We start from the raw sequence: 21,135 nt of genomic DNA on the forward strand, positions 1-21,135 counted from the left end.
TTGAGCATGTCTAAGATGAAGTTTTCCAGTATTACCTCATACTAATGTTTATGCAAATTCTATACATTTTTATCGTTTCCTTTAGGTTCATGTTATCCAAAACCCCACCGTCCCTGTGGGCAGATCAGATTTTCTTAGAAGAGACTTTAGATCTTAAAGTTAAAGACATCACTTTAGATAAAACCTGTATGACTTTGGATGGCACCTCTATTCTTTGGTTCATGTCTTCTAAGGATTGTGTGATGGCAATGAGAACTAAAAATAATTTATTTATCCTTCCAAGCAAGATTTATTTGGATGAAAACATGATTTCAAATAGAAGAGTTCCAAAAAGCCCACATGTCGAGGCTGAAAGGGCACACCACACAAGTAGTATTGTGCAATGGTAAGGTAGTGATTCATTACCCCTAGGGTGATTGTGTTCTTGGCCTACCAAATAATGGTGCTCATAGATTTTATAGGCTGTGGTATGTTTTCTATCTTTTGTTGAATTGTAGTGGTGAATTTCAGTTAAAAAATTAGAAGCATCGTGATAAAGTTACGAACTTACTAGTTCCTGTACCAGAGGAAGAGATATTCTCCGCCTAAGAAGACTCAATTGATCTAGCATCATTTCAGCATCACGCACAGATCCATCTGACCTTGATGCAATAAGTTTTAACTTTGGAAGCACTAGAGTAGAGGAGATCTTGGAAGTAATGCATAATGATGTTTTTGGTCGTATGGATATCAATTCCATTGATAAGTCTATACTATGTATCATTCATTGATGATTATTCTAGGTACTCATGAGTGTATTTTCTTAAGAGAAAGTGTGAGGTATTTCTCAATTTTACAGATTTTAGGGCTCTTTTTGAGATTTGGATTGATAAGAAAGTCAAGGCACCGAGGATTGGTAGTGTGGTGAATTTGACTTCAACGAGTTTGAAATATGTCATTGTCTTACTCGGTAGTCTTACAAGTTTGAAAATGTCCCCATCCTTCATATATATATATATATATTTCCAATATAAAGTGGGAATTTTTCTTGATGTTTTATCTGAAACTTACCATGATATGAAGGTAAGGATGGAATCTTTCATATGCTATATTGTTTGAAAAAGTATGTTCATTTCATTCTTGTGGCTAAGTTTGGCAAGAACTCTTCATGCTTGTTGGGGTGACATTCTAAATGTTTACATCCTAATATACTCAACCAGTAGCAAATAGAAATAGTGAACAAATGTTTGCAGGGAAAATTCAAGATGTATGCAAGGGCCAAATAAAGAAAATGAGAAGATTGGTTGTTTTTGGCAAAGTATCGCTACAACACCACCTACCAATTTGCAATGAAGGTTACCCCTTTCAATGTATTGAATGAATATGAGCCTTCATCACCTCTAGAATAGACAGTTCTTGGAAGAAAGATGCTTGTAGCAATTAAGATATTGGAGACGTAGAATGTTTTTACATTGATGAAGGAAAATTTGATGATGAATGCAAATGGAATGTAGTAGGCTGACCAACACAAGAGAGGGTACAACTTTGAAGTGGATGACATGCTTTTTGTCCATCTTTAACCATATAAGCTACTCACTATAATAGAAAAGGATAATCATAAGCTATATTGTAGGTTGTCTGAAACACACAATTTTCATCCAATAGTGGGTGAAATGGCCTATGCATTTGACATTTCAAATAAGTGGAGGATCAATGCCATGTTACATGTTTCTTGTTTGAAGAAGACAGTGGAGTCTAATGTTGTCCTCTAACTCAAAATTCTTTTTGAGGAAAAAAAGTTGGAACTAAAGTGCATTTTTGGAGAAGAGATGATGATGCACTAAAACTGTGTGGTTCAAATAAACAAGTCTTAAGTGGAGAAGCTTCCTACAAAAGATGCAACATTGTAGAATGAGGAGTTCATGGGAAAGCACCTAGGGCTTCCATTCCTCAAGAAGTGTTCCCAATTTCATGCACAAGGATGAGGAGTAAAAAGGAGAAAACAGAAAAGTCCTTATTATCATTTGTGGTCTTTGTTGATTTATATTCTAGGGTTTTTTGTTTGGGACCATGCATTGTGAGTCCATGGACATTTTCTCTGTTTTCAAGAGCTGTTTACTTGTAAATCACTACTTAAAAATTAATTAGGGGTGGTAGCTTCCTAGAAGGTGACCTATCGTAGTCCTCTCCTAAGTTCTGAGTTTTTTTGGGGGAAAATCCCTTGAAAGGGGTGGACATGGTTGTGTACATAGTCAGACATTGTTTGAGGAGTGTGTTATGACCTGTGTTGCATGGGGACATGTCCCTGGCCCTCAAATTATTGACCCCATTCCTAATGGCGTTTTGGGTATAGGGAGATGGGAAGGGATGTCTCTTGACCATTCCCCAGAAATACAAAAATCTTTGAAACATTTCTGAAACATAATGCAGTAATAAGAAATATTGTGGCAACATTTGGCCATCGCAAAGATGACTGAGGATGTCTGGACATCCCCAGGATGGCCTGATAGCAAGGCAAATTTTTATAATGTTTTTTAACAAAACAATCATTACATTAGAAAGCAACTTAAATATATCATGACAGTATTATAACAGCAACAATTAATATATCATGACAGCAGCTAAAGTAGGTTTCCTGTAAATCCTTTAATGGATAAGATTCTTTAAATGTGACATGCTGTAATAAAGCCATATTCTTAGTTAAGGAAGACAATACTTTTGCTTCTTCATTGCTGAAAATCAGTAGCGAGGTTCAATCATATTGGGATGTTTTTCAAATTTCGATTGTGTTGTATGATGATTGAATTAGTTCATGTGATTGGACATGTTGCCATTGCCATGGATAATTTTAACAAGAAGTATTGCTTCTTGCTGTATCTGGCATTAACACAGTTTTTTCTTTGAATTTGGATGTATGCATCTCTACTAAAACCATACCAAATAATCATCCAACTTAATCTGAAAGAACAATTTTCATGATATTCTTGATGTGCTTATATGTGTAGCATTTAATATGCATCACCAAAACGATGCCAAATATCAGTCTTAGTGTACTTGTGACTTGCAAGTATGTTTTTTTGGTATTTTTTATGTGTTCATTGATTGAGTGTGCAATACTTTTTTATACTGTTATTATTAATCTGGAGTTTTATGCATTAAATGCTTTTGTGATGGAACTCATAGCATCTGTCAAAATAAGTGGCGGTCTATTATTGCCAACATTGGTCTGTGAACAGTAAACTGAAGGTTTGACTTATGTACAGCTCCAACAGCAAGTCTGGTCTTTAACCATCAGGAGCACAAGGCAATAGCAGAGAAATCAAGGGCATCTATCATACAGGCATTTCAGTTAGCCCTTGGCTGCCCAGTTGAAATTCAAATTGACTATGCACCCACTCAAGAAAGGAAAGCTGATTTACAGGCCAGACTTAGTTTTCCAGAGGGCCAATCAAATGCTTCATATGCTGTCCAAACCCATGGTTTGAATTCCTCCACTCACAGATTACAGCTTGGTGCCCCTGAAACTCAAAACAATTTAAGAAGTGAAATTGGTAATGACATGATAACAGATGGGAGGGAAAAGATCCAATCTCATACCCTGGAGGCTTCCAAAAGTGAAATTGTTGAAATTGAAGGAGATTTGGCATCTCATCAAGGCCATGTGGGTAGCCAACATATAGGAAAACCAGTAGATGAAAAACGAATGGAAAGTGCATGGTTACAGGAAGCTCAGTCTTCCCCCCATTTATCTACCTTTGGTCCTTATCGACCAGAGAAGCATAAGAATGCAAGAGAACGTCCCAGGACACAAAACCTAACCAAAAGTAAAGTCTCACTTGGTTATGTTATTCAACAAGGAGAGGGAAATGTTGAAGGTTTCAATCGAGATCAGCACCATGATTACACTGGCAGATGGCCAAAACATAAAGGGATTTCCATTGCTGAGAAGCTCGAACAAGAAAACTTGTAAGTATTGCATTTAATTTCCAGTTCTGTAATTTGTGTTTTAGTGATTGTTCTGTACGATTGCTTACCAGCCATTATCATAGATAGGAAGTTTTTTTCTGTTCAAATTGATCGTAGTGTTTGTAACTTTAGTTAGTAAACAGCTTATCAGGAACTTGATGGGTGGATTTAGTAGGTCCGGCTCCATGATATTGCATTAGGTGATGTTGATGCTCTCGATTAAGAGCAATATGATAAGTTGTAATGATTTTCCATATTGAAATTGCACTATCATTAATCATTTTGATTTATCTTAAACATTTATTTTTAATAATTGGCATTGAATTATCAATTATAAGCTGTATTCTCTATTTGATTTTGTACAATTTGTGCATATAGATAGCTGAACCCAGCCATGCCTAATCCTGGGAAAAAAATGTCAGTGAACTGCCAAACCTGATCCAAAACCTGTACCTGAACTGCCAACATAGCAGTTCCAAGTTAGGCATCCGTGTAGACATATCATTATCTTTTTTGACATGATTTTTCATTCATATTATTGTTGTTAGCTGATTTTGGCCATAATTGTGGTTTTACAGTCAGCTGTGAGTTGAACAAAAATCGTGAGCCATGGTTCCCTTCATCCTCCTCCTATACTAGCACATATTATCTCAATGGCTTGATTTTCTCTCTTGTGAAGGGAATATGGTTGTTATCAACGAAAAAAATTCTTCCTCAACATAGAATCCTAATTTCCTCTCATTCTTGTCAGAGTTCCCATTCTTTTAGAGAGCATGCATCACATAATTTTTTGGAAAGTTCTGATCATAACTATTTGTTTGGATTTTACATCCATATCTCCCTAAGAATTGTAACTATCACTATTTCTAATACCCTCTTTACTATCAAGGCTCCTTGCACTTCACAAATCCAAATTTCTGAAAGATTCTTTCGTTCTTTTCATCCCCCTTTCCACATTCATATTTGCTCACCTTCTTCTACATTGCTTTCCTCTATCATCTGTCCAATCCTCGTCTTATCTCCATTATTCTACTCATCATATGTGGAGACCATTTCAATCCTTTGCGTACATAGTTCCATGTTAACACTTCCTAACTGAAAATCTGCTCTTACTTGTTTGTGCTCTTTGCTTTACTTTGTCAACATTTCAAAATTCTTAGAATTCTTTCAGTTCTATCTGATCTTATGTCTGCCTGAACAGTTGGAGGGTATCTTTTGTTCCGGAAGCATTAATATTAGTACATTTTTGTTTGGGAAGCATCCAATGTATTAGAATATTAGTACGAATAATATAATGAAGTGTGCATTTACACTTCTATGTAATAGGATAGTTATTATTGGTAGTAGTCTTAAATAAAGTCGTTGTAACAGCAGTCCTTTGTAACTGCCATCTATTTTTATATTGTAACTACTTTCTATTTTAGACCATGTTCAATAATATAATGTGGTACATATTCATTAAAAATGTCAATTTCTCTCAATCTTGTTTCTTCGATTTTTACCAACATTGGCGTTAGAATGAAATTCGGTCTCAAGAAAGAAGTTGGGAAGAGAAGGTTGAGGGGGTGGGAAGTCAATGAAAATCATGAAGTATCTTATTAGTTTGCATGAAGTATCTTATTAGTTTGCAGATGATCGAGCATGAAACATTCATTATCTATAGATGCAATCTACAAGAGAGTGGGGAACAATCACCATCCATGCAAAGTCCAATCATGAGTTAGGGTTTGTCAAACATAGTTACAAGCCTCGGACTAGGCAAGCTGATTTTTGAATCAGACTCGGACTCGGTGCCAAGACTCGATCGAGACTCGGCAAATTGAAAAACCCAAGAAATTCAAAGATATTTAATGATTTTAAACTTCTTTCATGCATTTTTTAATAAATAAACATTAAAGACACATTAATCTCATCAAATAGAAGCACATACACAAGTTTACATTGATCACATAAGTATAAATGCAAATTTTAGGCTTGTGCCGAGGGAAATAAGTTAAACTAAATAACACATTAGAAATATAGATAGTGTCAAATGTCTACAAAATCCATGGAATATGAAATCCATGTCATCAAAAGTTCAAAACATATATCAAGTTCAACGTAAAAGCTAGAGCCTAGAAATCTAAGGCTCAGAGGAGCCAATATCAGTCAACCCTGCAATTGTCCTACGTGTGCGCCTAAGATAGGTCCTGAAACGTTTTGTAGCCATGATCTCTGCTTGTGTCTGAGGCTCAGGCTCACGATCAGTGACATCCATATCCTCATCCACATCATCCTCGAGGTCCTCTAATGTGTCTCCTCGTGCTCTAGCCTCCTCTGCCATCGCCACTGCCTCTGCCTCTCGATCCTCCTGATCAACCCACTCTAAGTCTTCATCTTGAAGACAGGATCATCAAGCTTAGTGTTCCACTCTCCTTGTTGATCAACCTCATCTAAAGCGATAGGAGATGTGTCAGTGCCCAAGATCTGTCAATGATGGAGGCGAAGGTTGTAATGAACAAACACAAGATCATTCAACCTTTGCACCACCAACCTATTGCGCTTTTTGGAGTGAATATGCTCGAACATGCTCCAATTACGCTCACATCTTGAAGCACTACATGGCTGGCTCAAGATACGAACTGCAATCTTTTGTAGATTTGGCACCTTATTACCAAACATCTCCCACCATATATCTGAAGCAAAAAATAATAAAAATCATTTCTATTCTATAACTTTGAGTTTATGATAATGTTAATAGAATCATAGATAGAAAAGTTTAGGATTTAAATTTTAAACTATGCCTTGATTAGATTTTTACTTGGCATCATTTGTGTCTGATTTTTCTTGCATATGTCTTGTGAGAAGAAGTCTTGTTGTGCATTCCTAAACATCTCTACCTCACGGACTATGTGTGCACCAATTGATGTATCAGGTGACATTCTGTCCACAACTTCATAGAGCCCATTCAACACCTTGTCATTGACCTTGAAATCTGGCCGAAACTGGAATACCGGATTAAGGTAGTAGGCAACTGCATGTATAGGCATGTGAAGCCGATTGTGCCATTGTCGATCAATGACTTCCCATATGGGACCATACCTAGCCTGATTCCCCAAATAAATGGCTCTAATGGTCTCCTTCACCCTATCCATGCCCTCATAAATGTAGCCCATTGCGGGCTTCTCTCCATCAACAACTTGTAGGAGAACAACAAGAGGCTCTATGAACTGTGATCACAAGTTGAAATTTACAACATTAAGCTTTAAGTTTTAAGTTTTACATAAACAAGTGTGAATAAAAATAAGGAAATGAAATGGAAATGAGAACAAAGATGAAAAATATAATAGATAATTACCTCCACAATCTCCTTGGCCGGTTGCCAAAAGCTATGCTCTTCAAAAAACCGATCAGCCGTCTCAATCCTTGCAGTGTTCTTTGCATATGATGATGTCGTCCACTTCTCACTTACAAACATGTGTTTCAATCCGTCCTGGATTGAAGCAAGGATTGCAACATGATAAAATTTGTTGCAAATCGAGTAATTCCTGGATGAGACAACTCATTCTTATTTGTGAAATTTCTCATAAGGTTGAGGACCCAGGCATGATTATATATGTATTTACAAATATTCCTTCCAACCTCTACACATGTTTTAATCCATGAAATTTTACCAAGATCCTCCAATATGAGATCAATGCAATGATCAGCGCAAGGGGTCCAAAACAAGGTGGGGTGCTTCTCCATAAGAAGTCTACCTTTATCAGTCACTATTTGCACCACATTCTCCTCACCCACATCCTCCAACACTTACTCCAACAATCCACAGAGATACTCAACATTTTTTACATTCCCTGAAGCATCAATTGACTTCAAGAACACCATGCTACCTAAGAAAGAAAAAAAAAGAGATTTAGTAAAATAAAAATTAAAAAACCTGGTCACTAAACCAATGATAAATATACTTTACAAAATACAAACTACAAACTACAAAGTACAATTACCTAATGAGGAGACAAGAAAATTCAATAGTGTTCTACTTCTTTTGTCGGTCCAACAATCAGTCATGATGGTGCAACCCTTCCTCCTCCATATCTCACGCTGCTCGGCAATTTTGGCTTTAACATCAGGCACCTTTTGATTCAAAATAGGGCCTTTTATCTCCTCATCATTAGGGGCTTTGAACCCTTGACCACATCCAGTAATGGCATCTACCATAATTTGCTAGTATGGAGACCTAAAACAAATTAAATAAACAGAATAAGTATTAACTAATAACTATTAAGTATTACTTGTAACTTTAAAAATTAAAATAATGAATGTGGCACTCTTAAATTCCCAATTTCTTAAAAGCAAAAAAATTAAGACATAGAAATCAAAATACTAATGAATACCTCGCTGCATGAAATGGAACATTGTTGTAGAACCAAAAGTCTCCAATTACCATTTTTTTAACATCATGTTTCTCCTTATTCCAACCTATGCACTCAAGCGATGGTTGGGCACCCAAAGTCATGCGTGAAACAATAAGTGAGTCTAATGTGGATTTATTTTTACAAATGCGAGGCCCAATGCTCACACTTGCACTACCACTACTTCGAGATCCAAGGAATGGAGGTCGAGGATTTGAAGAAGCCTCTCCACCAATGGCTACCATTTCTTCCATTTGATTCCTTTTTAATTCTTTTCTCTCTTCAAATTCCTCTAATTGAGCTTGCACTTCACAAATAGCCTCAGGGGGTGCTCTTTTGCATGGTTTTGCATCATGGCATTCTATTTGTGCAATGTGATATTTCAGTCGGTTAATACCTCCCCCATTATATTCTGTTTTGCAATGAATATATGTTACTTCTCTTTTTTTTGAACCGGGGATGCCATGTTTCCAAGCCTTATCCTTTCTAACTGGGGCTGCCTTTGAGGCACCACTTCCACTAGGTTGAGACATTATGTCGCAATATATTATAAATGGAAAAAATCAGCATAATGTTTCTTATTCTAAATAAATTAAAACCTAAAATTAAAAAATACAAAGAAAAAACAAAACTAGGGTTTCAACTTTCATATTTTTTCCATCAATATAAAATAAACCAAAAACAAAACAAATGTACAAAAAAATGGAAATATGAAAGTAAGAAAATAAAAAAAAAAACAAAAAAAATGGTACTTACCTCTATAGATTTGATTGAAAACCTCTTCCAAATCGTTCTTTAACACCTTCAAATGCTTGAATGTAAGCTACAAACTTGCGTAAACAGGCAACAATCCTTATCTCCTCTTCAATCTATTTGCTGGTTTGCTCTTCAATGCCTCTATTTTTTTCTCAAAACTCTTTTTTTCTCTCCTACTTGTGTTTACAAACAACAAAAATGACTTTTTAGGGTGGGGAACAAAACATATTAACCCTTTTTTTAATTTAAAACTAATGTCATTTTTTTTAACTTATTATTTTCTGCTTGTGCAGCAAAGTCTGTCCCACAGGACTCGGCGAGTCTGCCAAAACTCGGCCAGATTTGGCCGAGTCCAAGTCCAGAGGCCATGACCCTCGGCAAGGGTGACCCGCCTCTAGGCTCTACGAGTCTCAGATTCTTGTAACACTTAACCACAAGACAATGAAAGCAATGTCCCATGGTCCAAATTTGCATTTTGCAAAGAATAATGATAGGAAGAAAAACCTTAAAAAAGGAATTTCCAATCACAAGCGGGAGCTTTTGCAATCACTAGCGTGCATTTTCTACATCTTTTGTAGTCATGGAAACTATAGAGGTGTTTCTAGTCACAACCAAGGCACATGTGATTTGCAATATTTCAATGATATGGAAATCGTCATTGTTAATAGTTGCAAGCATTTGATAAATGGTTTAGATTTTCAAAAAATCACTACTTGCAGGTTTTAACAAGAAGGTTCAATTAGGCTAGGGCATTTGGTATATCAAAATCACAAATTGAGTTTTTACAATGTTACTCGGGGATTCGTACTCCTAGGGTGTAAATGTTTGGGGGACGCCTCGGAAATGTCCTCGGTCATCCCCAAAATCGATTTTTGTTTGGAATGTTTCTGGTATGTTTGCAAAACGCTCAGAAATGTCTAGGGATGGCTAGTCATCCTTGGGGCGGTAGGGAACACCTAGACACCCCTCGACTACCCGGGGACGACTGGCCGTCTATGATGACACAAAAATATAAAAGTTGATTTAAGACAAAAGTCAACAAAAAGGGGTAGGGCCTCCCAGCGCTTTGCAAAAGACCTAAACCTAAAAACAACAACAAAGCATTCAAAACAAAAAAAACTTGTTTCTGTCCATATGCAAAGTTTGAACAACTGAAGGAAGAAGATCACATTTGAAGGAAAAACAAGTGAAAGGAGGAGACAGGGATGAGCAAAGGATAAAAGAAGACTAGATTTCCATCATTTGAGGTAAGCTCATATTTTTTTGTTTGTTTTTACAAATTCTTTTGTTTTCGTCAAAATTTCAAACACTTAGGAGGGTTCTATTTGTTTGTGTTCTATGATATCACTTGCAGCTATCTTTTATGTTTCAACCCCCCTCCCCCCATACACAAAAAAAATAAAAAATAAAAATGAGCTCTAACAACAGTGAGGGTAGTGAAGGTGAAGCGATTAAAATTGAACAAACACGTCATGGCAGTTCTTGAAGAAGTGTGGGAGTTTCAGAGACACATGGTTCAGAAAATCCATTTAAAACTTCAAAAAGAAATGCTAAGGTCCCCTTCAACTCAAAAAAACCACTTTTACAATATGCAACAGTCATAGACACCAAGAAAAAAAATTCAGGGTACAGTAGACTATGGCTATGCCAAATTTGCAAGGAGGAATATAGGGGCACAACCATCATATTTGTTGAGAAGTCCGAGGTGAGTAGGTTGCACATGGAGGGTGAAGCCAAGAGAATAGGAATGTCAATGGAGTCTTTGCAACCATTGTCTAGTTCTAGTGCTACTGCTACTTAATCTACACTTTGAGCCTGAGAGTCATATAGGAAAGAAAAGGTCCATTGATGTTGCAAGCATGTTTAAAATGCAATTACGAGAGGTAGCTGATGGTTCTATTGCCAAATTTTTTTATGCTAATGCCATACCATTTCATGTGGGTATAATGATGGCAGAGATGAAACAAGTTTGGATAAGGTGTAAAGACGTAATTCATTCTAAATTCAATCATAAAATGAAATGCTCTTTATTCTTAAATAAACTCATAATTCCTTTTAATAAGTCTATTTTGATACACTTTTCCATTCTAAGCTCTAAATGATGTTTCCAATGATATCATAATAATCACGAAATTTCTATAAAGAGATAAAGATTCTTTATTCAATAATAAAATGTGGTAGTATCCTATTCATATCTACATACAATATCTAGGCCTTTCTAATGCCTTAAGTTCAAATTACAAAATGAAATATAAAGTAAAGGAATAGATACGTCCATTGATCTGCAATCCAAGCTATCTTCAATACAATCTTTAGAATGAAGACGAGAACAAGATTCAAGTGCTTTTTCCACCCAACCTTGAAGTTTACACTTCCCCAAAATTCTTGGTCAATCAAGAATACCAGACCTTGCACGAATTGCTTAGCAAAAAGAATTTGATAGACAAGATGGAATCTAGTGCATGCCTACAATGATACATGCATTTTCAATTTTCTAATTCAATAAAGAAACAAGCAAGATCAATCAAGGATATGGTAGAGTGGATAAATAAATAAATCCATCTATTTCAATGGTCAATCGGTTACTCAGCCGAGTATAATGCCATGCATAGCAATAAATTATAGTTTGGAAAAAACAAACTCTCTCTATAACCCACATTCGGCACCTGTCCTGGAAGGTAACTTTCCACAAACACAAGCCTATCTAGCTTTGTTCATATGAATCTAGAATAAATATATATAGAAGACAATCTTTGTTTTTTAATTCTAGTTTCCTGTTTCTCGCATGATAAAAATACAATGTTAAAGAAGACAATCTTTCGTTGAATAGAAAATAGAAAGAATCAATCTTTCGTTACAACCAATTATATCTGACAGGAAGCAATCTTTCATGGATAAACAAATATATATCTGAAAAGAGAGAATCTTTCACTTCTATTTTGAAAAGTAAATCAAAGACAAGTATTAAAAGTAAGGTGTAACGCATGTATGTATTTTTACATATAACTGATTAGAAAATGAGTACACATTCTTTTAAATAACATATTTAATTCGATCGTAATCTATGTTTTCTATGATTTTCATATTTAGCTATCTAAATTCAATAATTTCCTTCAACGAGTATTAAATAAGATGATATTTCATAATGCATTTACCTATATGGCTTTTTGAAATGAAATTACAAAATAATACCATTCTTTTCTTCTCAATAAATATAAACTATTGCTCGATTAAGAGCCTACCTGTGAATTCAAGCTTCAGATTAATCTATGTTTTCTATGATTTTCATATTTAGCTATCTAAATTCAATAATTTCCTTCAACGAGTATGAAGTAAGATGATATTTCATAATGCATTTACCTATATGGCTTTTTGAAATGAAATTTCAAAATAATACCATTCTTTTCTTCTCAATATATATAAACTATTGCTTGATTAAGAGCCTAGTTGTGAATTCAAGCTTAAGATTTGATATACTAGATGCGAAACCACCTATGGAAGTCTTCTTATTGCGTTTCCTCTCTTCTCAAATGCTCTGAAAACTTCTTCTATCTCTTCCAAGTTCACAAGAATGTCGCTGCCTGTGTATGAATTCTCTGATTCTTGGTATTTTTTCCCTCCTCTGTATCATGATCTAAGTTTCCATTTTATGCTAAACTCGAGCTATTTTGTCTCCTACCTTTTTGGGCTGACAAACTATATTGTTAAGGTTTCTTATGCCACCTTGCAGCATCTCTAACAGTCAACTTAGCCACAAGGGGCTTATTTCAATTGAAATTTCCATGTACCTCCTCACACACAGCGGTGTATTACATGCAAAGTGTTTAAGTTAAACTAAACTCCACATTGTGCTTTTATTCATTGGAGAGTCCATGATTATTTCAAACACTAAGTCTGTTTGTTGCATGGTAGATATTATTATCGACTCCTTGTTAACTCATAGCTTTCTATGAGTCACAATACCATTTCCTTAGCAAGTAGTTTCCAATTCATAGTGGCATTAACTTCATGTCAAATCGACTTCTCCTTATCGACTTCCATATAACATGCAATAAGATTGTTACTAAAAGTCTGCCACCTCTCTCTCTCTCTATATATATATAGGTAAAACAAATGATTACATATATGAAAATATGAACATAGAGATAATGTATATGTAATACATACATCATGATTATGTATGTGTATATATATACATAATATGCATGATTATGTGTATGTATACATATACATAACTTCAAAAAGTTATGAAATTAAATTTCATAATAATAAGATATATATATATATATATATATATATATATATATACATTATAATTATATACATATATACATATATATGATAAAATTGATATTCAACTCACACACACACACACACACACACACACACACACACACACACACACACACACACATATATCTACTATTATCGTAACACAAGAGTGAACACATAAGTAGGATATTTCATCAATTACACGTATCTGCATACAAAGAACGTATAAATCTACGATCAATATCCACAGTTAATCTTCTTTTAACAACAAATCTTTCTTTAAAATAAAGTATCTCATTTGCAAGCACTCATGCAATTCGAATTTTAAATAAATCACAAGATCAAATCCTACAACCATCATATATAAATTTATATGTTCTAATAGTGGTGTGTAAGATTCCATCTATTCTAGCGAAGTCCATGAGCTAAGACAACTCTACCTGAACCATGTTCTCGCCTTCATTCGCGTTCACCGGTTCTTGTATCCACTTGCACTCAATAGCTCATTAGCAATGACGATCCCAATTTATAATAAACATAACATTGATCATTCAATTGCATTTACATAAGTAAAGTAATGTAAATCATTTCATTGCATTTGAATTTCTAGTTTTTTGTCATCTCATTTCACTAAAAGAAAAATTTCATTTCCATTTCAATTTCATTGCATAAACGAAAAGTAAACATTATTTTCCTAATAAAATAATTATTGATAAATATTATTCATGACATAAGGGATGGATGCTCTTGTTATTTTAGTACTTTCAGATTGAATAAAACTCAGAAAATTAGAATTAGGTTAATTAATTTATTGTTTTCCATACTTTAAGCATAATAAAGGAAATGAAATGCTAAAGACAATGCACAGTTACCCTGGGAAAACCTCCTAGGAAGAAAAAAAACCCAGCCAAAGGATCCTCAGATCTGATTTATGATTTAGAATTCAACTGAACATTACACACTTATCTGGAGTTGCAGCCACTATGTGGAAGAGATGGAATACTCCTCAATCAGTTTGCAGTCCTCCTCATCTGATCACAGTCCTTTAATGAAGTCTTCTATATTTTGGAGATGGTCTGCTGCCTCTTGTGGAGTTCGCTGACTTCAGTTTGGATCTGCTGCTGTTTGGTTGAGTTCACTCTCTCCTATTTAGGATAGGAGTTCACTGCCTTCAATTTGGATCTTCTGCAACCTAATGAAGTTCGCTGTTTACTGTTTGGGATCTGCTGCAACCTAATGAAGTTCGCTGTCTACTGCCACTATCTAGAGGAGTTTGCTATTCCAAATGCCTTAGTATAAGATTTGCTCTTCACCGAATATGATTTCATCAGCTTGAAAGACTTGATTGTGATAATGAGAAGTATGTGCTGCATTTATAGGAGACATCGCTTCTCAACATGTCGGCCTCCTTTACCATTAAACAATTAATTATTGATTCCTTTTTAATTGATAGGGTCGGCCCTATCAAGGAGGCGTGTTGAGTTGAGTGAAGCGTGGAAGTCTCTTTAGGTGAGGGCCGAGAGGTATTGCGCCTGGCCCTATATGAAGGGGGGCGGATTCCAATGTTGCCCAAGGCAATTGGAATCCGCCAGCCCTATTTTAAACAACAGCTCTATCATTATGGATGGGTGGATAGGTATTAGACATCGACCACTCATTAATGTTATTATCACATGTTTAGTAGGCTCTTATTTTCTTAGAGCCATTGATTGTTCAGGAAGAGGAAGGATGCAAGCTTCCAATTTCAGATTTTGAAGGATGCCATAGAAGAGTTTTGACCCTCCAATGTTGCACAAGGGTAAAAGCACAATGCTATCACCCTTTTATTAATGAAATTTATGTCTATTATTTTTTTTTTTAAATTTAAAAAAATTAGACATTTTTTTTTATATATTCAAAGACAGATTTTCTATTGGTGAAAAAAGCTGAAAATTAGGGGTTCTAGTTGGTGTCACCAAACAAAATGAAAGGGATTTTTTTTTTTAAAATTTTTTTTTTCCCAAATAGAGCACATATATATGCAATGCTAAAAAAAAGTTAAATTTTTGATGTATATTTTTTTTTCCTAATAATATTTTAAAGTCCAACATAGCTGAATTTGGTAGTTTTCATTCGGTATCACCTTGTGTCTACCAAATTTATCATTATCAAAAAAAAAATTATACTTTTTTGGAGAAGATTCGCTCATCTAGTGAGAAATATCTTTTTAAATTTTTTTTAATTTTAAATCAGCCTCTTTTTGAACTTAAAAAACCTACTTGCAATGTTTAAAAAATAAAAAATATTAAAATTAATCAAAATATTAAAAGAAATATATGTCTAGATTCCTGACTTCGAGCTCTACAAAAGGGTATTTTTTGATTTTTGTAAAACAATATTGTGCTTGAAGAAAAATAGAGTAGAAGTGAAAAGTTTCAGAAATGCAGACAAAATGGTGATTTTGTTGTCACATTACCTAGCACATAGGCAAGTTCAGCTGAACTCTTGACAGTTATAACTCAGTTCACCCAAACTTAGTTTGGTCAAACTCTTGGTGCCATCTAGGCGCCATGATCGTGCCAACGAGCGCCACGCGACAGGAAAATAGTCCGACCGAACTTAGTTCGGCAGATTGCACCAGTTAGCCCAAAGGGTGACACAATATTGTGCTTTTGCCCACAAGTAGTGACTTAGTCAATTTTTGTATGCAAGTTAGCTGGCTTAATGGTAGAGGGTGCTCACGATCACATTTTTTGGACCCCATGTTGTGTTCATGCGTTGAACATCGCATTGAAAGACATTGGGAAAACAGATTGGGTGAAGGAGGTGGTGTTAAAAGCTAGAGCCTAATGAACATGTTTATTTGCAATTATCACTCATCACTTGCTTTGTATAGGACATTTTCGAGGAAGGAATCCGTCAAGCCCGTGGATACCAGATATGCCAACTAGTACAATCAATGGTGGTTAATTCACAGTGGGGTAGATGGTCAAAGGCAAACACAACTATTCTTTGTAAATATATTTGCTCCATTACCTCACCTATTGTGCAAGTCATAAGATATGTTGATATAGACTCTCCTAGCCTTGGAGAGATTTATGAAACATTTGATAGCATGCTTGGATAGATGAGGCACGCAATTCACAACAAGGACCCTAATTTGGTATTTTATGAGGAGTACATTAGGTCCATTATGACATGGAGGTGGGACACTATGAACAACCAACCTCATATGATTGCCTATGCTCTTAATCCCAAGTGGTATGTGTTGTGACATTTTCACACATCACCCACATTGCAAATTGGGACACCCACTTTTTAGGTCATCGCATAGTTGTTTTAGCTTATTCGTCTAGCTTGGCAATAATTTTGTTGTCTATAACCTCTTGCTTGTGAGGGGTTGCAATGCCTTTGCCATCAATATGTGATCAAGTTGGGTAGTCTAGCAATAGTCAAGTATCTCTTTAGGTTAGTTTGGAGTCTTCTCAGCTGTAAGTGCTCAAGTGATAGGTGAGAGTTAAGGTAGTCATTGGGTGATGTTTCACAATGCAATCTCAAGGTTAGGTCAAGGTGAGTCTTAGGTGTGGTGAGTAGTCAAGTGAACAAAGTCAATCACAGGAAAGGATGAAGTTCAAATGCAGTAGTGATTCCATGAGTGCTCAAATCCATGACTTGGATGCCTTTGATCAATGTGAGCTAGTGATGTTGGAATGCAATGTTTATCTTTTGAATCCACACTCATGATGAGGTCCTCAACCGTTCAATGAATAAGGTGTAGTGCTTGGTGAAAGTGATTTTGTACTTAGAATAATTTTGGAGAAGCTATGCAACACCAAGTCAGTCGTGTAACAATACTATCTTTCACTTGGTGCAATCGATGGACTTGAGAGATGAAAATGAGTTTCGTCCACCACATTACAAAATCCGCGCCCATGCAAAATCTATGCCTAGGGAGAATCCACGACTTGGTGACCTTGAGGTGATGGTGAACAAAGGTTGCACTTAATTGAATTTAGCCTTAGAATCCTTCAAGTTTGCAAGCAAGGAATAACGAAATCAACTTGAAGTGGAAGTCAATGGGTTTGTCCATGAATCAGTATGATATCCCCAACCAATTAAGTGAAGAATGTGATGTTTGGAAAAACCGTGAAGTCTTATGACTAAGACCGTTTTCCTAGCTATATTAGGAGGAATAAGGATTGATCCAACGAATAGTAAGCAACATATCAATTACACAAGTATGCATCTTCAACACCTTTGGATAACATCAATGAATTATAATATTAACACATGATTACTGTGAGAGCAGTATATGGCACTCGATAGCCATTTGTCTGAACGAATATTCACTATAGCCGCTCCAGAGATATGGGTAGTCGATTGATTAAACATTCAAGGAATGGAATACCGACAAGGATAAACATGTTAGTGAGTCAGCGATGATACGAAACAATGATCAATTCCCATTAAATCGCCAATAACAATCAGCGATGAATTCCACATAGGAACTAAGTTGTGATAACTGACCAATATAGGAACTAATGATTATAATGATACATTGAGTAATTGAAGGAAGCGATTGACATACGGAGGAATCATATGGCGATGGCCTCTTCGACAAATGATAAGGCCACAAAGTATTATCGATAGCTAATGGGCATTAGAGATATCAACTATATACTTCTAAATTATTATAACCACTGTACAGACGATCACAGCCTTAGAAGTATAATTATCGGTCCCTATATCTTCATGATACCTGCATGTCTCTACCATGCAAAGGAGGCAAGATAGAAGTTCGTGCTTGTTCTATTTCCGACAAGAAATACGATCTGCTAAGAACATAATACCAACGCAGTTAAACAAGGATTAATATTATTATCATAATAATGTAGTGTTGAAAACAAGCTACGATATTGATAAACATTTGTGATTAGTCAAGGCACAACTAATAATCATTAAGTATGAATAGACCCGATGGTTATAAGGAGATATGATTAGATCAAATGAACCATTTTATTGTGAAGGAACATGTCTCTAAATAATGTACTGATCAAGGATATAAGAAGGCCATTGATCACACTCCCTCAAGGGGTGGGGGCGAACAACCATCGATCAGATCAGAACTGTTATTAAGTCACAGGCAGTAACATCGTTGTTCTTAGTAATATGTTGGGAAAATAAAGGAAAATTCAGAATATAAAAAAATAATTAAAATCAGATCATCAAAGGATATCGAATATGGAAGGATTAAGAAGAAATATTTTAAGTAATCCTATGAGATTGTTTTAGGCGGTGACTCTGCCATTCAATAAGATCATTAGCATATGTTAAGAAGGAACCACTGGACAGTGACTGTGTCCACACTAATTGCTGAAACAACTTACATTTTCAGACAGAAGCAAATACCCTTAGCATATACATTAAGCAATGTCAGGAACAAAAGTCGGCATGTTTATGTATATATCCTTCAGATCAGAACAGTTAAGGTTGCATTTATAATAATAAGATTTTAGGATGTGGCGAATTGTATGCGTACTTAATCAATATGTTGATAGCGATATAATCCATTCCCTGGTTCTTACATATTGAAAGACATCCAGATTGATTGAGTAAGTTTCCTTATCTGATATTCATTTTGATATTAATGTCCAAGGCCTTTGGGTATAAGGATAACCATGCAGTCCGAAGAGCATCTCCATCATTGATTACCATTACATTAAAAAGCAGAGGATTGCAATAAGTATATGTTACTAACCAAATTCATTTAGAATATAAGTTTTACTAGAAGAAGTCTCTTGCTGTCGAAATTATAAGAAGTTAGTCTCAAAATCTAAGGGTTACATAAGAGAATATTACACTATCAAGATAAGTTCTATCTCCCAAATTAGTTTTAGATTCTTAAGTCAAATATCACTGTCTTCAGAATTAATAAAATTACATTTATATATGTATTACAATTCTCATATTAAGTTGGAATACTGTCTCAGGACTAAATAACAACAAATCTCAAATGGGGACATTATAGTCACCAAAATCCACGACCTAGTGATGATGACTCCAATCGGTCTTTGAGTGCAAGAAATTCACAGCTGGGAGTCATTGAAGGTGTTGATCGAGTGAGTTGCATCATCCTCAAGTGTTGATGAACAATCTTGAACTAGGTGAAGTGAAATGAAGATCAAGTCGAGGTGGAAATCACACTTGCAATGTTTGTCCTTGAGTTGCTCAAATCCACGACCTAAGAGTTGTAGTGATGACTTTTGCCCTTGAGTTGCCAAAATCCTCAACTTGTGGAGGTCAAAGGCTTGAAGATCTTTGAAGGCAATAATGAATGAGAGTGATGCTATCCTTAAACCTTAATGAACCATAATGAAGATGCCTTGAAGTGAATTGGATGAAGAAGTCTTGATGATAAAGGTGGTGATGATGATCAATCCATGAGTTGCTAAAATCCACGCCTCAAACATGAAGATGGCAAGATTGATCCATGAAGTGAAGAAGAAATGAAGAACTCATTCAATCCTTGACTTGAAGAGTGGAGATCAACAACACGATGAAGGTGAAATTATCAACTAAGTGTTGGAGTTCTTAAGCTTGAATGGAGATGACTATCCTTCACTAGCAAGAATCCATGCCTCACCAAAATCCATGACCCTCTAAAATCCACGATTTTGTGAGGGTGGCTACAACATTGATCGAGTGAGCAATGAAAGCATGAAATGTTCAAGGCATCAACGACTTACGTGAAGGCAAGTGAATTGTCCTTGAGTGGGCAAAATCCACAACTTGATGAGGGTGATTCCAACATGAGTAAGGGACTAAGTATAATGCAAGAGTGAAAGTGATCAAGACAACCAACTATTTGGATAAGCAACTATCCTTGGGTGGTGAATATCCACGATTAGCAAGAATCCACACCCTTCTAAAATCCACGACCAAGGTGAGGTGTGAGTGCAACCAGCAAGGAGACCAAAAAGCACATTAAGTAGTGGAATTAATTAAATGTTGATAAACAAGGTGACTGCCTAGTGAGTGTGAATTATCAAGGGATAAGGTGCTTATAAAGAGTATAGATGATCATTTTATTTAATCATCTCAAACAAATTCGGTTCATGATCAGATCAATCACAACAATCTCCATTAGGACAAGGGCAATTCAATCTAATATCACAGAGATTTCCATCAAGCAAGAAGAAGCAAATCAAGGAGAAGTAGACATAGAAGAAGATAAATCAGACATGGAAATTAGAGACCGAGTCACCATATTACGATCATTTAGGATGCATATTAGATTGGGGGTTGGTCAAAGCTGTCCATATCATATGTGTTTGATGCTATCTTTGTTAATTTTGCAGGTATTACTAAGGAAGAAGGTGAAGGAACAAGCTTCAAGCATTTCCAGGAAACATTGCAACAAAGAAGGAAGGCTCTCCACAACACTTCAGCAAGACAAAGAGGGACTCAACAAAGTCTACCTTTAGGGGCACCAAGAAGAAGACTTCACAATGATGCAATGAAGGACTCACAACATCAAGATAGATCAATGAAGTGAAAGATTGCTCAAGCACATCAAGGCATTCACAATTACAAGTGCAAATTGAAAGGACAAGACATGAAAGGCTCGAAGAGTGTAATGATAATGGATGAACAAAATAATGCAATCAATTAGAGAAGGCCTACTTAATCAAGGATATGCAAGTTGAGGTGGCATTGACTCATCTCCATTCATCAATCAAGGTCAACATGTCCAAGTTCAATGAAGTTAGCTCATTCAAAGGTAGAGCAAGTG

General features: G+C 35.7%; 1 protein-coding gene across 12 annotated transcripts in view; it reads left to right on the forward strand.

Annotated features, from left to right (window-relative positions):
* The window catches only part of LOC131034789 (protein STICHEL-like 3), a 105,071-nt gene that overhangs the window by 46,491 nt on the left and 37,445 nt on the right, over window positions 1–21,135 (forward strand). For 10 of the 12 annotated variants that reach the window (XM_057966381.2, XM_057966388.2, XM_057966377.2 and 7 more), the window contains one exon: window positions 3,243–3,945. The exons of the other annotated variants lie outside the window; for them this stretch is intronic. In XM_057966381.2, the coding sequence (XP_057822364.1) occupies window positions 3,243–3,945 (703 nt within the window). The remainder of the gene's footprint in view (window positions 1–3,242; window positions 3,946–21,135) is intronic. 12 annotated transcript variants of the gene reach the window in all.

The sequence above is a fragment of the Cryptomeria japonica genome, chromosome 3, assembly GCF_030272615.1.
Source record: "Cryptomeria japonica chromosome 3, Sugi_1.0, whole genome shotgun sequence".
Taxonomy (NCBI): Eukaryota; Viridiplantae; Streptophyta; class Pinopsida; order Cupressales; family Cupressaceae; genus Cryptomeria; species Cryptomeria japonica.